The following is a 19,122-nucleotide window of genomic DNA, read 5'->3' on the forward strand; positions in this document are numbered from 1 at the left end:
ACTGGGAGATGGGGTGTGCACGCCTGTGCTCGGCTTGCACAGATGAGCAGGTGAGCCGTAGGTTTGCTGCGGGTAACATATTCCAGCTACTTATCTCCCTGCCTTGACCTTCATACCCAGTTCTGCAATCGGATCTGACCATGGCTCTGTAGATTTTTAGTTATCCTCAGTATTTCCTGTCCCCAGCTCCGGGGACGGGTCAGGCTGGCTTCCAGCGAGGCGTGCAGCCTGATCCTGCGGGCCGTCCCCAACTGGCACTTTTCCCTGTCATTTCTGCCATTTGTAGCCAGCGAGCACTTGGATCCTTCACCCTGCCTCTCCTTTCACCCACGGGTACTGCATTCCAAGCCTGTAAAATTAGATGGTTTAGGTATGCCTGGGGACGCACGCAGGGTGCAGGCGGGTTGCTCATTAAGGGAAGCTAATGAGGTCTCACCAGGGTGCTTGTTGGGCTCTGGCTGCCCGTGGGGAGGTGCTGCCCTTTGGGCGGTGATGGGGGGTGCAGCCCAGCTGGCTGGGGGGCAGCGTGGGCACGGCACCCCCGGGTGCTCCAGCCTGGAGCCCCCTGCTGCTGCTAGCCTGGCCAGAGGTTTGGTGCAGGATAAACTCCTGAACCCCCCCGAGCTGCTGCCGTTGAGGCTTGCAGGGTGGGCACGGCGAGGAAGGGGACCTCATTGTTTCTGGTGCTGCTCCTCTTGGGTGGATGAATCCAAGATGCCATGTTTCACCTCCACCAGCTCAGCTTTCTGCTCTTGCTAAGGCGTACCGGCATGGGTGCGTTCCCGGCTGGCAGGTATCTTTTAAGAATTGTTTTTGCTCTTCCTCATCGCACGCAGGCTGGTGTCCCAGCAGCAGGTTGAGGCTGGCAGAGCCTGGTCCTCGATAAACCCATCCCTGCAACCATCCTTGTCTCAGCCAGCGTGGCTGTCGCTCCCTTTCCCTGCTCGGGCAAAGGCTGGAGGGGTTGGAGACCGATTTATTGGTGCTGTATTAGTCACCGAGGCATTGCAGAGACACTCGCTGCCTCTCCCGAAGCAGAGTGCAATCCGTGCCCTGTCTTGCCCACATGAGAAATATTGGTAGGGGAAAGTTTTGCAAAAGCTCGGTGGTGACTTCAGAGGCAAAGTCTGTATCGCTTTGGAAGTGGAGACTTTGACCCATGAATTGCTTCTGAAATTGTCCGTGGCTGTGAGCAAGAGCTCCCATCTTTGTGGTTACTGCAGGCTGGAAAGCTTTTCTGTCAGGATCTCTTAGCTCAAGCTAAAACTTCTGGCTTTGCCAACATCTGGTTTAAGGGTTTTTTTTGTTAGGGTAGCTGATAAATTCCCATCTGCTTCAATGAAAACAGTTACACTACCTTTAAAGATGGGTTTGTTTTTGAAAAAAAAAACCAAAAAAAACCAACCAACCAACCAACCCAAACCTCTCCACCTCCTGGGAAGGCTTTCATCTCCCTGGAAGTGAAACTTTTTAATTCAGGCTTTGCTGAGTTTCAGCGGGCAAACACGGCTGTGGGACATGTTCCAGGCAGGGAGGGAAGCAAGCACCAAAACAAGCCGGGTGTCCCTGTTATCAGCATGCGTAAGGGCAAGTAAACAGCCGAAACCGCACATGGTATCTGCCAAACAAGCGGCTGGAGGAAGAACAGCCTTGTTTCCTGTTGCTGGAAGGCCGGGTTGTCATATCCTTACCCAGCTATTTTAAATTGCTTTTTGTTTGCTTCCTGCGGCTTAAGGTAAAAGCAGAAACCTGAGGAGCGCTGGTGGCTGGTGCGTCCCGTCTGGGCTGCGCTGTGTGGCACAGCCCAAGGACCAGACCTGTGCCTGCTGCAGTCATCCAAAAGCTTCTCCTTCTGCTTTAAAATCTGAATTACGGAGCTGCCCCCCTCGCCCTGTCTTGAGCGTGTTGCAGCGCTGGGGTTTCTCGTCGTGTCACCTTTGGCGCGAGGTCTGGCAGTGGTTTTGTGCAGGAAGCGACTGAGGTGCTGAGAAAGGGTCGACGTGAGATCCCGGGTGATGGGTTAAACCCAAAATTTTTTGCCCCTCTACCGGTGTCGGACCTCCGAGGGGCTGCGTGGCTCCTGGCTGGCTCCAGCACATTGGAGCAAGGAGTGAAACGGTCCCTTTCCAGCATGGGAATGGGATTTTATTGTGAGAAAAGGATCATCCCTTCTTATATGATAAATGTCAGGATCAATTTTCTATGTGTTCAGTGCCTGGATTTATCTGTTGTTGGCATCTGAGCAGAGCGGTGGGGAAGTCCCAGCTTTGGTTATTGGTAGATTTTTATTATTTATTTTTTTTTATCGAGGAGAGACTCTGACCATGGAGAGCACGAGGCAGGGAGAGGTTTATTTTCTGTACTGAGCAAGGGCTAAATCCACTTCTTAAAATATCTGCCCTGACTTTCCGTCACCCAAAGCAGGTTCCCGCAGGTACAGGGCAAGGAAGGGGAGCGTGCAAATAAAATATATTATTATTTAATACAGTACGATGACTGTATTAAATAATAATATAAAATAATTCCAGGGTGAGGGAAGGACTTGGGTGGCGTGCTTCTCCGATTGCACCGACTTCCGTGGCTTTGATGGACCCGAGCTGAGTCTTAGCAGCTTTTTATCCTGGCTTGTGTAAACTCGGTTGCAGTGGGGATTAAGATGCAGCAGGTGCCCATCCCGTAAATCAGCCCTGCCGAAATCCCTGGCACGGGTGCTGGGAGCGGGTCCCGGCAGGCGAGAAGGGGACACCAGGCTCTTCTGGGCACGGCTGGGATGGAAGCAAAGTCCCCACGCTCCGGGGTGACTGCTGGCTCCCTTTCTGGCCGGAGCTCCAGGATTATACCTGGGAATAAATCACTGAATAATGAGGGAAAAGCATTTCCCCCGCCCCGCAGCGCCTGGGAAGGGTGGCCGCCTGGCAGCAGGGTTGTTTGGATGAAACAAACCCAGGAGTGACTAATCCTTAACTGCAGCAGTGTGTGCTGCCGTGCCTTGGAGAAGCCAATTCCACATTTTCTTCTTGCTTTCTTCATCTTTCGGTGCTAAAATTAATCAGGATTTGGGGTAACGGTCCCCCATCCATCGGTACTCAGAAAACTGTTTATCTGAATGAAGTGTTTTGTTGTTTGGTTTTTTGGTTGTTTTTTTTTCTTCAGAGTTACTTGGGGTGTTGTGCCAGGTTTCAGGGAAAACTGGAGGCTGTTTCCTTGGGCTTCGTGCAAAAGCCTTTTGTCACTCGGGTGCTTCACCAGCGTGTGCTGGGAGCCTGCATGTCACTGTGCCATGCCACTGTATCTTTTGGAGAGATCCTTAGCATTTGGTTTCTCTGCCCCGTTTTCCTGGCATGAATTTTAGAAGATTTTTGAACCCACAGATCTTTTAGAATGCTTCCAAACCCGATTTCTCATGGAGATACAGGTGCAGTGCCGCCTGCCATAGCGCGTTACCCCGGGCATCACGCAGGCACAGAAGGAGCTTGGGGCAGGAAAAGGTTACGCCGAGTGACTCAGCACGGAGTGCTGAGGTTGTCGTTAGTGTTACAATATTTTTCTTATTTCTTGTGAGTTCAGTTATTTTCTTGGGAAGATCTCTAGGAGGTTGTTAGCAGTTTCTTTCCCACGCAAGGTGCAGAGATGATGCTGGAGAGGTGCACATGGGTTGGAAAGCCCGAGGGGATCCAGTCCTCTGCTGTTGGGCTGCTGCTTTCCCAGGACCAGGGAGGGCTGGGAGGACACCGCATTTAAGCAAAGTGTTTTTCATGCTGCAAATCATATTAAGCCATTGCTGCTCATTTTCCCTACCCTGTGTCCTATGGTTGAGCGAGGGAACGGGCACGAAGGGGATTTGCTGGTCAACCTAAGAGGTGACAGCTTTTAAACTCGTTTGCGTCCCAGCAAACCCTGGTTTTGTGTTTATCCAAACAGCACATGATGCTCTTTTGCTATGCAAAACTGGCTTTATGAAGTTATTTGCAAGATGACTTCAATGGGACAGAAAAGTCTTCCTCCGGGCAGGTGTTCCCATCGTCACAGCCGTTTGTTTCTCTAACGTGTGTGTTGCGTGTATTTTGCAAGTAAATAAATGCCTTTAGTTTTCAGAGCTGCGAGGAGAACTAAAGCATCTGTTCTGTGCTTGCCTTCTCAGCAAAAGCTGCGAGAGGAGAGAAGGGTCCTGGCTGGCAGACGTTGTCCTGAGCCTGCTCGGTTGCAAAGACAAAGGCTTGAAGACACTTTTCCCACCTCCCAGCCCGACGGCAGGACTGTGCAGGGCAGCTGGGAGGAGTTCCTCGTTGTGGGGACCGGTTTCCTCGACCTCTTTTGATAGACAAGAGGTAATTTGGGCTAGGGATTAATTATTCCTGTGCAAAATTATTTTGGGGGGCAAATAAAGGCTGGTGGTGCCCATCCATGGGGTAAGGTGCTGTGGGAAGTGGGAGCTCAGCTATTTGCTTGCAGAAGGCAAGAGGGGGTACAGTGGGAAACCAATTTCTTTAAATAAGGTAAAGAATTGGTGGGATGTGTTAGCCTGGTGGAGAGGACAGGGGAGGACTCTCCTCCTCAAAAACCTGGAGGTTTGGAAGGGAGCCTGTTTGTTGGAGCAGATGGGATGGGAGGTGTGGACACCGCATCCCACTGCAACTCGTTTCTTGGTGGCAAAATGGGGGAAGATGTAACAGGGCTGGCGCTGAAAGGCGGATGGTGTTGAGCAGAGTGGCTTTATTTACAGGGAGAGGCAGAGATCAGAGCATGGAGATAGGTGCTATAAATCGTGTGGAGCAAGAGCAGTGGGACGAAGCTGTGGTGTATTGGCTGCTCTTCATCCCCACATTGCTTTAGTCGCTGGGTCTCGCGCTGTTAATAGTGAAAATCACTGCTGAGCTCAAATACCTGTTAAAAAGATGCAGAATAAGAGGGGAGTTTAAGCTTTTTGGGTTGGAAAACCTGAAGCCCGGTGTTCCTAACAGTTCCTGTTAGGACAGCAAAGCAGCGCTGCTGGTCGTCTTTAAGTTGTTCAGCAGGAGAGCGATGAACTGTAACTTTTCAAGAGGTGAAAACCCAAATTTGCAAATAAAAGCTTCATCCCTGCTACCGAAGGTCTCAGCTGAAGGCTTCGTGTGGGACTGGCTTAAGCCAAATCACACCGTGCCCACTCGCCCCTCTCCAACTCCCAGTGCTTTAAACGCTTCTTAAATTGTCGTCTTATCCTTAAACCCCAGTGGCTCAGAAAATAACCCACTGGAGATCCTGTGGTGGGTACAGATACTAACTGGTACAGCTGACGGGCATACTGTGCGTGATGTGGTGTAAAAGGACAACTTGGGAAGCGCTGGCTGCCCGCGGATTCCCGCAGGAGTTCAGACCGTGAATTAGCACCTGAAAAATTAACCATTTTGTAGCTCTGATGTTGCCCATCTACTGCAAATTCAAGGCTAAATTTTCCCCTTGTTTAAGCAGCTCTAGTTTCTTTGGCGTTGTGTAGTTGTGCAACTGCGGAATTTGACCTGTTATCTGCGAGCAAACTTTCTTGCCTGTGGCAATATTTTAGCTTCTTAATACCGCTGTAATATTTTGTAGCTTTTTATTAAATACAGACCACTTAATTCCGTGCTCGAGATAACCCATTTGACAGTTAGGAGTGTTTCTATAGGGGAAACAACTTGACAGTTTGGTATTTTTAAAAAAGGGGAGGGGAAAAAAAAAAGTCAGTGCCAGTGGCTGGGATGGTTGCATGTAAACCCCTTATCGTATGCCAGATCCATGTAATAATTTAAAATACCTGGTGATAATGCAAAAAATTGCGATCTCGCTACTGACAAGAGGATCAAAGGAACAGTGTTCCACGTTGCCCATCCGGATTAAATCCGTAGGGTGCTGGTTGAACACAGGCTCAGCGGTGCTGCCTACCTCTGGAAGCTGTCTTTGTGCGTTCGTGGAACCCCAGGGGATTGCTGGGTGGTTGGGAGGGTGGGGAGGAGGGGAGAGGAGCCTGAGAGCTGGGTCTGATCTTGCAACTTGCTGGGTTGTGGTACTGGCTTTAATTAGAATTGGGTTTGCTTCCAGGTCCTCTGTGCTGTGGCAAATAACACCGTGCCTGGGAGAGTGAGTGGCCGTGCTGCAGCATCCTTCTCGCAGAAAAAGAGGCTTTGGTGGAACGGCTGGATCCTCACGGAAGTTTAATCCTTATCTCCCTGTACTGCCTCTGTCCTCGCATCCCTCCCGGGGGCTAATTATTTATATCCGAATAGAATAAGCTAAAACCTCCTGCTGGGGTTTGGCACTTTGGAGGTCCTGGGCTGCCTGGTGCCAAGAGGTGAGTCAGCTTTGCTCTCTGGGGGGATGGGGGGGCCGGGGGGGCTCTGCCGCTGCGATGCCGAGCTGGCAGACTCGGATACAGATACAGGCTGGGGTACAGAAAGACACGGCTCAGGAGCAGAGTCGAAGGGAAGCCCACGTCCGTTGGGGCTGCAGGACTTCTTTTGTCCCATCAAATAATGCTTTACACTGTGTATTTCTCAGATGGCTTTAATCACGCGTGCAGGAGAAATAATCTAGATATGCAAACTGTGAATCTGTCATCTAAAAATCCCTATTTTCATTTTTGCTGCTGTTCGTGTTTCCCAGTACAGCAGGTCTGTGCTGGCGATCGCTTTCGAACCACAGATGCAGCCAAAGAGCATCCTTTAAGATTTCTACTGAGGAATTGCTTCAGCCGAGCCTGGGGCCATTGCTCAGGTTGGCTTTTTTTAGCTTCCATTTCTGGGCTGAAGGCTCAAAGAAGAAAGAAATAGGTGAGACGAGAGCACAGGCTCCAGCGAAGAGGAAAGAGCAGACATATGTCTGCGTGTAGTCATACAGCCACCCTGCAGGAGAAAAGATTGTTATTAAAGCTGTTGGATTTTTCTCACTGAAAAAAAAAATAAAATATATCTTTTGGGGAGGTGGGCGGGAAGCAAAGGATGTGTGTTCTTATTTAAGAATTCCTCGGGTATTTTCTTTGAATTATCTTAAGCTCTCGTATGCCTGCCGCTGTGCAGCATTTATGTGGATGCTTTGGGCCGTTGCCGTTGGTGCAACAGGCAGACTTGGAGGTCGTTCTTCCCAGAGCTAAATTCTCCTGATCCGTATAGCGGACACGGGTCTTAATTTTGATTGATTTAATCCCTGGCTCTTTTTCCTGTTTAAATAAGTGGGCCAAAAGTAGCTGCTGCGGCAGATGGGAGATCCCGTTGGGCTAATGAGATGACTTGCATGTGTTGGTGTTTGCAACATCTGGGCTGCAAACTCCAGATTCTCCAGCATCGCCTTCTCGTGAGCAGCCCCAATTTAATACAACTGTCTAAAGTGAGAGATCCCGGGCCAGGAGCTGGAAGCAAACTCACTTAAAAGTAACTTTGTGAGCACTTAAAAGGAAAACCTACATTCCATAAAGGCTCTGGAATCTGCAAGGAGAGCAGGTCACCTTTTAAAATGACCTTGAAGTGTTTTGTTTAGTTATGGCATAACATCTCGTGGCTAGACAATAATTTTCAAAGCGGGTGATTCATCCATTTGAATCTAAAAGATACAAAGCCACGGGAGTTGCTGCTGCACGTAATAAAAACCTTAATTTACTCCCAAATCTGGCACGGGATGGTGGGTATCTGGGGTGGGTTTGCAGCTGAGCCAGATCTTCTGCTGGCATAAACTGGAATTCCTCCGTGAACTTGCACCATCTGGCCCAAATTTGGAATTCTTAAGAGCAGCTGTGGTTAGGAGGGGGGATAACGTGGTCCCCGAAGATGCCAGTCTCGCTGCGTGGGAGCAGAGCTGCCGCTGTTCCCTGCGAGCTCTGGGTTGGGAAAGGAACAGGGCTGGTGACGTGGGGGGGTCTGTGACAAAGCGGAGGGGGTGACATTCCCTTGCTGTAGATTTACGTTGCAGCAGGAAGGTTTTATAAAACAGAGGGAAAGCTGCGGGCTGCTTTGCTCTGCCCCGCTTCCAGTTTCTGTTGGCTCGTGTCTTTCTCAGGGGTGTTTCAGCTCTGTTGTTTTTTTTATTTTTTTTTTTCCTCAGGGATAGTGTAAGCCACGGTGCAGGCAAGGATGGAGCGCGCTGTTGGAAAGGAGGATCCCGTGGTGCCGGACTTGGTGACGTGGGTGGCTCTCCTGGGACCCGTAGGTTTTTGTGGAGTGGTTTATTCTCCAAGGTGGGATCTTGTTCCTACCAAGGTGGGATCTGTTCCTGCTGTCTGAAAGTTTCTGGGATTTGGACAGGAGCAGGGATGCTAACACAGTCGTTTGTAAGGTCTGTAGGACAGAGTGCTCCAGTTGAGCTCTGATTTATTTAACTTATTTATTAAATATCCTTAGGGTATTTTTTAATTTTTCTAGGTTTTTTTAGCACTGAAAGACCAGCCTTGCCTCCTCGCTGGCAGCACAGCGACCACCTTCCACTGCATCACACCCCAGCCTTTTAAAGCGCTTTTAAAGCACAGTGTCTGTGCCCCCACTTCTCACCCTCCAAAAAAAAAATAAAATCATTGTTGCTGCAGAAGCTGAATTGGAAGCTCATGGTGTGCAAACTTCAGCGGAGCAGCAGTTTTGTAAGCAACGCTGGTAAATCCCTGAGTGTTCCACACTAACTGTCCACGGCGCACACTGGTGCTGCAGGCTGCGGTCAGGCTGTTTGAATTGTGCTGCCTGTCCGTAATCGAGCGTTTTGCATATTCCTGACACCCTAATTAGCAGCACCTAGTGTGAGGATTGCAGGTAAAATTTAGATGAGAGCGTCGAAGTCCGTGTACCAGCAGAGCTTTCAAACCACTGCGTCCTCTCCCCCTTCACCACCCAGATCTGCCGGGGCTGGCGTTTGCGCCCTGGCTGCTGGAATCTGGTTTGTAATTTTGGATTACGTCGTTGGTTCGATTTCTTTTGCAGTCTGAGCGACTGATTTGTGCTGCTTATGGAAGTCGAAGGGACTCTTCTCTCCTTAGCTTGCTGATGGCTTGCTGAAATAGTGTTTATTCTGTCTTGTTCTGGTTTGGGTGGGGTTTTTTCTCAGCGTGGCAGAAGCACCCAGCAGTGCTGGCAGGTGAGGAGCTGTGAAGGAACCTTCAAACTTGTCACCCTGGGCTTTGGGTCGGGCCATCTGCCTCTGGATTGAAGGGATTTTAGTTAAACAGATTTGCAGGTAAGTCACCTTTTCATTCCATTGTGGTCAGGCTTTGTTCTAGTACGCAAAATAAGCATTTTTAACCTTTGCAGTTCTCATTGTTGGGTTTCGCTGCATAAAAATCCTGGAGTTTTATAAGATTGTAATTAAGTCAAGGTTTTGGGGAGGCCAGCAGCAGTCAGAGGCACTGAACCCCAGGGTCTCACATGGCATTGGGATCTTGTTCCGTATTTTGAAAGTAGCTGGTGCGTTTGGACACTTGGGGTAATCAGTAGGTTATGGTCACATTTGGTTTTCACGCTTAGGACAGCTGTATTGGAAGAGAAAACTGCAGAATTTATCTGGGATCACAAACCTCGATCCTGAACTCGGAATCGTTTCCCTCTCACTCTGCCCTACAGTGAGACGGATCCGACGGAGTTTTGCTTCTTGGCTTTGCGTGGCCTTTGTTTATCCCACCAGGATTAAGAAGACCGATTTCTGTCTAAGGCTTTTTGCAGGAAACCTGCTTGCTTCACAAAACTCAGAGGCGTTTGCGTGGCAAGGGGACTAGCGCTGGCAGAAAGCAAACGGTTTCCAATTAGTGAAAATATATCGGAAGCGGATGAAAGTCTAACCACTATCTCAGCGTACGTGATGCATGGAGAAGAGGTAGCCAAGTTCTTTAGCTCTCTTCAAACTGGATTTTACTGTGTCAGGGGATTTACTGCGGTGGGGGTGTTGCTTTCTGGTGGACGTCTGTCTTCTATCAGTAGAAGAGATCGTGTCCCCTGTAGGGCATCTATCACCGTCACAGCGTAAAGCACCCTGTCAATGAAACGCTTTGGTTGCTCGAAATTGCATCCATATACAGTGTTTTACCAACCTAGAAATATCGATTGGGGAAATCAATTTTCCCCCGTGCTCGTGGTACAGCAGCATCGCTAAAACTTTGCATGGAGCTGGTGTTTGCAGAATCCTTGGGAGCTTTGAGCAAAGCACCCCTGCAGGCGTGGGGCAGCGGAGGGCACGGAGCAATAAAAGCTGGCAACTTGTTCTTAATTTATTCAGGCTACATTTGCTAGGTGGGTGATGGGGCGTTGTTCACGCTGGTGTTTGACCTTGCGGCTTTTTCTAGTTTGTTTGCATCATGAGGACCTAGGAAGAGCTCCAGTCCTGTTTCCAGCAGTGAGGTATGGCTAAAGGGACAGCAGGGAAGGAAAAGCTTTGTCCTGGCCAAGATGGTTTACGAAAACAAGTCCCTTGCTCATAAGCAGAGACTGAAGACTGACTTCTAAGCGCTTGAAATCTGCCAGATACTCAAGACTGCCTTGGTTTTCTGGCAGAGAAAGAGGAGGAAAGGCTGTTTGTCCTCCTTATCTCTGGGCCCAGGAGCTCCTGGGGCTGAGCTGTGTAATCTTCTTCAACAACGAGATTACTGAGGCTTCTCCTTATATTTCAATGTCTCTGCTTGGTGGGACTGCTGCTGAGCCTGTCCTTGGCCGTACCTGCCTCCCCCTGTCTCCCCTCCAGTCCCTCTGTTCCGGGTTCAGTGCTGTAACGCCCCATTTGGGGTAAAATCCACGGTAAACGTGGTCGTTGCTCTTCTGCTGTGGTCAGGGTTAAGAGGTGCCCCTGGGGTTTAGCTGCCTTTTATCCATGCAGCTGTTTTCCAAGCTGCTAGTTGTGTTTTGCAAATTCACGAGACAAATATTGCCTGTCTGTAAAGATAAATTGCTGCAAATTGAAATATGTTTGTTGGTTTGGGTTTTTTTTTCCCACTTGGACAGAAAAACCATCCTTGGAATGCATATGGGCAGGAGAATGAACCAGCCACGGTTTATCCCTGGATGCGTGCAGTGGGTATATATTATATATAACTTTTAAAAGAATTACCTGCTAGTGGAGGGCCGCCGACGGCTGCTATCCCAGCAAAGAAAGCAGCAAACCCCAAGTAGCTGTGGAGTTTTTGCACACCCACAAGATCTACCTGTTCGTCAAACAAAGTGCATCATTATTGATTGAATTCAGGAGAATGTGCAAGCACAAGAGATTGATTTTTTTTTTTTAATTATTATTATTTACTAAGATTATTTTTTTTTCTCCCCTGGGGAGTTTCCTCTGAAACAACTTTACAGCTGTAGGTCTGATCCAGCCCGGAAACTGCTTGCCTCCTTAAGGCCAGCATAGAAATTACCGGGATGTGAGATGCTTTTCTGCCTTCCAGGGCTTCGGCATCTCCTGAAAGTAGTCATGCTGCTAAGGCTTTGGGGAAGGTATTTTCAACTCCTGAATTATTTCCCAGGAAGAAATGCCAAATTACAACGATGCCTCCTTCTCCGGATCCTGCCATAACCGAGCTGTGCATGTTAAAGATAATTCTGGGATGGGGAGCAGATAGGCTCAACCCTCTGTCTTCACATTAGGCAATGAATGGCTTCATTGTGGCTCCTGTGAGCTGGAGCAGTCTCCTTCGGAAAGGAGGATGTGGAAGGCAATTAGCAGAGCCAGGTCATTAAAAATCTGCAACGAGCTCCCAATGCTTCTGTTGCATCTGGGCCATGGATCCCGGTTGGGAGAGATGTGGGGCTCAGAGTGGGCAGGCTGGGGGGCAGAGCCCTGTCGTGCAGGTCTGCAGCAGCCCCGGGGTATTTAGCCTTCATGAAAGGGGGTTGGGATAATTTTGGAATACTGTGGGAAATGCCACCTACTGCGTCTTTTTTTTTTTTTTTTTTTTTTTTGAATGAAATCTCCTACTCACCAGCACAGGGAGGATCAGAGCCATGAAGCCACCGCAGAAGATGGCGAAGGCCACCGCGTAGGTCATGAGCAAGGGGAAGGTGGTGGCCAGAGGACAGAGCAGGTTGGTGATGCCACCCAGGACCAGGTAAGCCACGTGGTAGTGATACTTCTTGGTCCAGTTCTGGTCGGCGACCCAGCCCGAGAGCAGCTGGCTGACAGTCTCTGTGATGCCTGGGGGGAAGAGGAGTTCACTGGAGCCTCAAAGAAGAATTTTTTTTAATTTTTTTTTTTTCTCTTTTGCACTGCTCTGCTCTGAAGCGCCTCCCAATTCCACCTGCCGCTCGCTCTAAGAGCGTGACTGCAAAGGGCCGAGGTGCTGGGAAGTTACACGAGAAGGCATTTTTAGCCTGTTGTAAAATTCATACTATTATTTATTTTTTTTCTTTACCTCGGTGCCTGCTGTTGCCAAGTGCCTGTGGGTGCACCAAAGTGGTCTGTAAAAATTCAATTAAGGGCTGTGCACTCAGCAGAAAATTCTGAAATGCCCTTCAGTGAAAATAAGCTCGCTGTTTGATCTCTTTTTCAAGATAGAGAAAAAGCAGAATATTGAGCAGAAATATGCTTATGACATTTTAATTTTTATAAAGAAGCAAAGGCGTACAGAAGCCTGGCATTATTTCTAAAGGCTCAGCAAACTTTTGATACTTGGTTATTACATTTCTCGATACATTTTTATGAACTAAAGATCAGAGGAGTGCTCGCTGCCAGCTAATATCTTGCTGACCGCTGTGTCCCTCCTACTCTTAATTCAAAATGTCAGATTCATTGCTGCACTCTCCTTTTGGATGCCTTGACAGCGTACGTCATTTCTAAATATTATACAGCAGTGTAGAAGTAAGATTTATTTTTGTACAATAAAATATTTGATGATGACTGAGGTTGGAGCTGCTTTCTTAATCCAATGCGACTTTAGTGTTAATCCCTGCTTATAATCAGGTATGGGTTTGGGTTTTGGGGGGTTGTAGGTTGGTTTTTTTCTCCCTCTCAGGGGTGAACGTGCCAAATCCAAATAGCTAGATGCAAGTTAATGTTTCCCACCCACCCACCCCCCCCATACTGAATTTTTCTCTCTCTGCACGCATTCCTGGATCAAATGGGAGGTCTTTGAATGCAGGGTGGCTCCGGATGTCTGTGGCTCGTGGGTTTAAGCAAAGCAGGGACTGTGGTGGGAAGGCTTTAGGAGGACAGATAGCACCTATGTAATTGGAAACGTGTGTGTGTTGGGTGCAGCGATGGGGGATCATGTAGGTTAGGTTGAGAGAACCACCCACCATGTGAGAGCGACTTTGTACATGTACAGAAGGCGACGCTATATATACAGAAGGGGGGCAAGGGCTGCGAGCTAAACCTTTTCCATGAAGATTTATTCTAGGATGTATTTGGGACTATTTCTTGGCAAGATGTGTGTTGCTTTTCTTTTCTGTTTTGGTCTCATTGTAATTATAAATGGGTTGAAAAGATTCTTTTTGCCTACCAGCCACTGAGATGAGGTAAGAGGCATCCATGCTGCTGATGCCCAGCGTCTTGGCTCTTGCTACCAGGTGGAAGATGGGCACAAAGTAAGCCAAGTGGCTGAACAAAAAAGACCACGTGAAAATGCAGAAGACGGGATCCTTCAGTGGGGAGAAGTCGAGGAGAGGCTGTGAATTCTTTTTTTCGGTCGCTGGAAGGGATGGGTGGCTTCTCTTGGCCTCGGTGGCTATTTCTGGTGAGCAGCTGTCCTTGGGCGACTTCTCAAGCCTTCCCAAAGCAGATGTATTTCCTGGACCAGAAACATCTCTGCCATGGGACATCATGAGTCCCTCTGTGGCAGAAAGGTCCTGCGCACTGCGGAGCCGTGTTTGCCCACGAGTGGTTTCATCTAAGCATCCACCGAGGGTGTCTGAATCCTTCTTTGCCATCAAAAACCCACCGTCTTGGTCGTTAGCAGAGCAGCGTTGAGGCGGCTGGGTGCTGATGGGTCGCAGCAGCATGCTGGAAGGCACGAGGTTTAACATGATGCCTCCAAAAATCAGGAGGGTACCTGAGGGAAGAGAGAAGGTGCAATTTCCTTGGGATGCGAGGGGAGAGGCAGTAGGAAATGATCTTTTAGAACAGGGGGTAGTTTGCATTGAACGCGGCGAAAGCTGTGCCGTAAGGAGGAGGTGTGTTACAGGAGCTTTTATTCCTGGTTTTCTAGCGGGAAGCCCCTTCCACACGGGTGCATGCAATAAATCCTGAGCTACCCCTGGGATCTGGGAATTTCGTTTGTTTTCCCTCATTAGAAGTCCATTACGCCTGACAGACCTTCCAGGTGGCTTGAAACGGTGCAGTAAAAGTAGGGATTTTCAGTTTTGCTTTTGGCTTCTGAGGTCTCTGTTTTGACTCTGACTTTAATGACTGATGAAGTGTTTAATCATTAACATCATGTCCCCAAACTATCCTAGAGGAGGCAGAGCCGTTCCTCGGTGCATCCAGTTCTAAAAAAGAGCCTCTTACCCTGCCCAGATGTCCTCACACGCCCTTTCAGTGCTGATGAATTTGAGTAAACGGGAGATGCGCTCACCTTGCCAGCCGTAAAAATCGATGAGCAGCTGAGTGAACGGCGCTATCAGAAACGTCAGCCCCATCCCAGAGCGGGCGATGGCATTGGAGAAAGCCAGCCGTGTCCTGCAGCACTTGGCCGTCATCACTGCCGCCGCCTGGTACAGGCAGGCGAACCCCACACCTGTGGGTAAGGGACAGAAAGAAGATGTTTGTGCCCCAAAAGTGGCTGCTTGGTGTCGTGAGCTCTAGGGATTCAAAGCCGTGCCACCCCAAGCTCGTTGCCTGCGTAGTGGGGCTGCTCGGGGGGGGTTGGTGGGCTGGAAGTGGGGGGGGACTTGCGCTGTTGCAACCGGCAGAAACAAGATTTCATGCATGGTATTTAGTATCTGGGGGTTTTGAGGATGTGTGCTTTTAGCAAGGGATTTTAAAAGGTCAGGATTCATGTTAGGTCTGGGAAAAAAAAAAAATCAAGTTTAGTTGGGACTAGCATGTTGAAATTGGTATTTTATGCTCCTGAGCACGAAGCTTTGGGGTTTCACACGTCTAGAAAGGAGCGGGGCATGTTTTACTATGAAAGGGTGCCTGGTGTAATGGTAAAGGAGCTGCTTTTACTGGTGGTGCCCAGGAAAATCCCTGCCCGCCCGCGCATCGCAGGCTGCTCACCCAGGAGAAGTCCCATGGAGACGCAGAGGAAGGGGACGCTGGTGGCCAGCGTGCTGAGCAGGCAGCCCCCGCCGACCAAGCCGGCCCCGATGATGGAGGTCGGCCGCTCGCCCAGCCTCCGGCAGACCACGGCCACGAGCGGGGCTGGAAGGGAGAGGAAGGAGAACATCTCGGGATGAGGGTGGCAAACGCTGCTCTGCAGGGCTTGGGGGCTTGCACGGGGCTCGGTGCATCTGGTGCCCCGGCAAGTGGTCCACATGCCACCGTGGGAGGGAGGGAGTGACAAGAAATTTGGGATGGGCTAATGCTCAGGAGAGCAGCCAAGAGACCTTGCTGGGAGCTCGGGGGACAGGGCAGGGGAAGGAATCGAAGCCCAAACTTTCAGACGTCCTGAGAAAGCTGCATCATCTAGCAAAACTGTGGCCTTGAGGGACACGGTTTGGTGGTGGGCTTGGCAATGTTAGGGGTTCCTGGCTGGATTTGAGGATCTTAAAGGTCGTTTCCAACCTGCGTGATCCTGTGAGCCTAATGCACTCCATGCTCAGTGACTGCGATCTGCTCAGCAGTTGGCTTGTCGGAGGCGATAATACCGGTGTTAGGGGGAGGTTTTGCTCTGGATGTACGTGATAAACCCGCTACAGCGAGATGTGACACACACGATCCCCATCCTTGCACCACGCTCCCGCTAAGACACGTGTGGGTACCAGCCGTGTCCAGCTTGCAGAGTCTGGGATGGAAATGGGATCCGCAGAGCGTCCTTGGGGCCCTTTATATCAAAGCAAATGGGTTTGAGGTTGAAGTGCTGCCCCAGTCCTTACAGATGCCAGCTCACCTCCGAGGAAGCGCAGGGAGGACATGATGGAGCCGATCCAGCTGACTTGCTCGGAGGAGCCCCCCACCTCCTCTTGGAAAGCCACGAAGAAAATCCCAAAGGTCTTGAGCATCCCTATCACGAGGACGTTGACCTGCATTGGAAGGAGGGGAGATGCCGCAGGGGTCGGGGCAGGAAAAGCTTTTCCTTCTGCTTTTCTTGTGTGGTTAACTTGTTGGGTTGTGGGAGAAACTGACTGGGACACATTAACTGGGGGGTGGGGGTGGGGGTGGCTCTGGGAGAGTATCAGCAGGGTGGCCTGGCGGTGGCCACACTGCGGTTTCATTTTAAGGGACTCTTCAAAGCTTTTGTGTGAACTGGGGATGGACGTTAGCCGGTGCAGTTTCCCAGGCTTGTCCTGCCACGGGGCCAAAGGACGCTTTGTGTCCTTAATTTTAACTCTGCCTCCTCCATGGTAGCAGGCGGTTAATGATTGGCAGCGCGTTACTTTGGATGGAGTGGGAATGGGGAAAGCTGTCCTGCTCTTCCCAGCTTTCCTAGCTGGGAGATGGCATTGTCTTCGTCACTGCTGGGAGGATGGTGTGTGCTATTAAAGCCTGTAGCATGGAGAAGTAGTGCTTTTAAGTGGTGGCAAGATGCCCGGTCTTCCCGGGAGAGAGCAGCCAAGTGTGCGTGTGCTGCCTGCACCCTGTGCCACTCCTGCAGTCGGTCCCTGGGACCCATCGCAGCTCCGCTCCTCCGCTGCCCCAGGATGCCCTTCCTAAAGGTACGAGACACCCCTCTGGGGCTTGACACCACCGTGGTGCTGTGCACCAGCAGGGAAAGTCACCTTATTGCTATAGGGAAGGTGTGTGTCTGTGCTCGGCCCCCTGTGGAACGGGCGATGGCACTCGGTGCAGCACCCTTAGGCCGGTGGGATCAGCCTGTCCCTTCCTCTCTGTGAGTGGGACTCGAGGTTTTCCATCCGCCCCAGCCGGGAGGGTTCGGTTGGGTCCCTTCTCTGCTTACCAGGAAGAAGTGGAGCACCACTCCCCATGCCCACCCTCCGTCCACGGCGCCTGGGCTCCTCCCGGCTGCCAGAGCCTCCGGCTCTTCCTCCCTTCTTTCTCCTGGTGAAGAGAATTTCAGAACACGTTAACAACTTGCTCTGTTGCTGTTTCAATTGAAAAACCATTCCCGTGAAGGCATCGCCTGCCTGGGAACCCCTGAGCCTCTTGGCTGTTAACAGGGTGGGCACCGGGATTTTGCATTCAGCTTGTGAGGGTGAGCGAAGCTTTTCCCCACCTTTTTGCCAACAGATGTTAAGTTGCATGTTATCACTGCCTGAAAACAGTTTAATATCCTTTCTCTTTCCCAGCAAATTACTGTAACCACTTCGACTTTAATGCATTTCAAGGGACAAGCACCTTACTGCTGCTCGAGCATCGATAGTTTGGTTGGTTTGTGCCAGAAGCCAGGGGGGCACCGTCTGTCTGTATCCAGCTTGGAGTTCTTGTGGGAAGTTCTCCCTACCCCATCCTTCCCTGCTGGGCTCCCTTCCATCCTCTCACCCGTCCTGTGCAGCGGGAACATCCCGTTTGGCAGCGGCAGGGTCCTGCTGAGGAACCTGAAGCTTTTCCTTACCGCCTTGCTGCTGCATGCCGGAAAATCCGCCCCGCAATGGTGGATTGCAAAGAGGAATCGTCTCTTCATTTACTCCAGAGGCTAAATCCCCCCTTCCTGACCTGGCAGCCCGAAGTCTGGTCCTTCACTCCGTGCTGGTGAGGCCAAAGGTGTTTGTCCTTCCCAAGGAGCCCCGAAGCGGCACATGGAGCCCGGCACCACCAGGGCCGGGTGGGCAGAGCCCGTCCTCCTCCGCTACTGGGAGCAAAACCAGGAGTCCCTCCCCTTCCCCAGCCGGCAGCAGGAAACCCAGGGCTTTGGGAGCAGAAATCCTGTTGGGAGGAAAGAGGAGGGGAAGCCTGCGAGGGTTGTAGCTGCAGGCAGAGCCCTGGGTCTCGCCAGCCGTTGAGCAGAGCAGTAGGTGGCAATGGTGGACTGAAGAGAAGCCTGGGGCTGCTGGTGGCGGGGAGCGGAGCCCCATCCCTGCCTGTCCTGCCTCTGCTGCGCAGCCCTTGGCCTGGGAAGCGGCGTCATTTAGGAGGGGATAAGTCTGGAAAGCTTTAGGCTTTCCAGCCTGAAGATGCCCAGCAGCTGGAGCAGAGCAGCTCTTGAGCAGAGCTGGTAGTTGAGCAGGATTTGAGTTGGCTCCGCGCCTCTATTGTAAATATGCACAAACTGCCGGGTAAATACAGCCCTCACGCTTCCTCCCCCGCGTTTCGGTTGACCTGTCACCCCAACCGCGTTCCTGAGGTCAGATAAAACTGCAGGATGGTGATACCGATCCCTGCTCCCCTCCCCTAGCAGAGGAGGCAATGCTCCATCTTACCGGAGGAGCCCAGGATACATCTGAGCCTACGGAGGAGCTTTCCCTATAGTAGGAATTTCAGTGTGTGCGCGACGCTTTTATTGAAGTGGAATGATTTTTGCAGCGAGTACGGTTTAAGGGCTGGAAGGACGTGGGGGCTGGGGGTGCTGGTGCTGGCAGCAGCATCTGGTGCAGCATCTGCACTGGGAGCTGTCGAATGTCTGGAGCTCCAGCTGCTCCCAGCTCGCAGGGAGCTGTCGGGGAGAGGGGGAGGAGGACCCCTTCAAGAGCACCAACTCCTGCTGCTGGGGCCAGGCTGTCAGGGCAGAATCAACGCTGACCCGGACAGGAGCACAGAGCCCAGCCACGCAGGGTGGGCTCATCCCAACTGCCTGGTTCATACGCAGCAACAACTGCAAGACTCTGAACATCGCTGATAAATGGAGCTGCTCCTAGTAGTAAAGTCAAAGTAGCGTGAATGTTTTATCTCTGACCCAGCCCAACTTTTTAGCTCATGCTCCGCTGTGAAGCTTCCCTTCCACGTGTGAGGACAGCTGCAGGCTAGCTCCTTTTTATTCCCTTACACACAGGAAGAATTCGAGTGCAGCATTTTTTCAAAGGGAAAGCCTTTTTGCAGGGTTGTTTCCCTACAACATTTGAAATGCTCAAATCTGTAAGAGGGAGAGAGGCCTGGATTTGTGAGGATGTTGTCAACACTCATTTACAGTTCACAGAGGGAGGGGGCAGGCCAGCATGTATAGGTTTG

At 50.8% G+C, this 19,122-nt stretch overlaps 1 protein-coding gene and 1 non-coding gene across 5 annotated transcripts; one reads left to right on the forward strand and one right to left on the reverse strand.

Moving 5' to 3' along the window:
* Positions 1-1,430: 1,430 nt before the first annotated feature.
* Positions 1,431-12,802, forward strand: LOC102057497 (uncharacterized). The gene is made up of 5 exons (XR_008735361.1): positions 1,431-1,735; positions 4,142-4,328; positions 6,058-6,307; positions 8,050-10,989; positions 11,891-12,802. It is a non-coding gene; the product is annotated as an uncharacterized LOC102057497 (transcript).
* Positions 6,502-18,511, reverse strand: SLC16A4 (solute carrier family 16 member 4). Of its 4 annotated transcripts, none has more exons than XM_027816484.2 (9): positions 17,674-18,510; positions 16,958-17,058; positions 15,950-16,082; positions 15,118-15,261; positions 14,474-14,635; positions 13,403-13,951; positions 11,888-12,099; positions 11,023-11,116; positions 6,502-6,857 (listed from the first exon to the last, which is right to left on the reverse strand). In XM_027816484.2, the coding sequence occupies exons 1-9, from the start codon at positions 17,756-17,758 to the stop codon at positions 6,703-6,705; spliced, it is 1,635 nt and encodes a 544-aa protein (XP_027672285.2). In that variant the 5' UTR covers positions 17,759-18,510; the 3' UTR covers positions 6,502-6,702. The 4 variants fall into 4 exon arrangements, with proteins under 4 accessions (XP_027672285.2, XP_005447190.2, XP_027672288.2 ...); XM_005447133.4 differs by having other exon boundaries at positions 17,573-18,509; XM_027816487.2 differs by lacking the exon at positions 17,674-18,510 and adding an exon at positions 17,356-17,478.
* Between the last annotated feature and the right edge of the window lie 611 nt (positions 18,512-19,122).

The sequence above is a fragment of the Falco cherrug genome, chromosome 16, assembly GCF_023634085.1.
Source record: "Falco cherrug isolate bFalChe1 chromosome 16, bFalChe1.pri, whole genome shotgun sequence".
NCBI classification, from domain to species: Eukaryota; Metazoa; Chordata; class Aves; order Falconiformes; family Falconidae; genus Falco; species Falco cherrug.

Bases quoted from the DNA above. Each gene is read 5' to 3' on its own strand.
- SLC16A4 (XM_027816484.2), bottom strand. From the start codon at position 17,758: ATGTGCCGCTTCGGGGCTCCTTGGGAAGGACAAACACCTTTGGCCTCA. The intron at 13,952-14,473 runs GTGAGCGCATCT...CTCTTCCCTCAG, and splicing joins CGATTTTTACGGCTGGCAAG to GTACCCTCCTGATTTTTGGA. The intron at 11,117-11,887 runs GTGAGTAGGAGA...TTTGACGAACAG, and splicing joins CTCTGATCCTCCCTGTGCTG to GTAGATCTTGTGGGTGTGCA.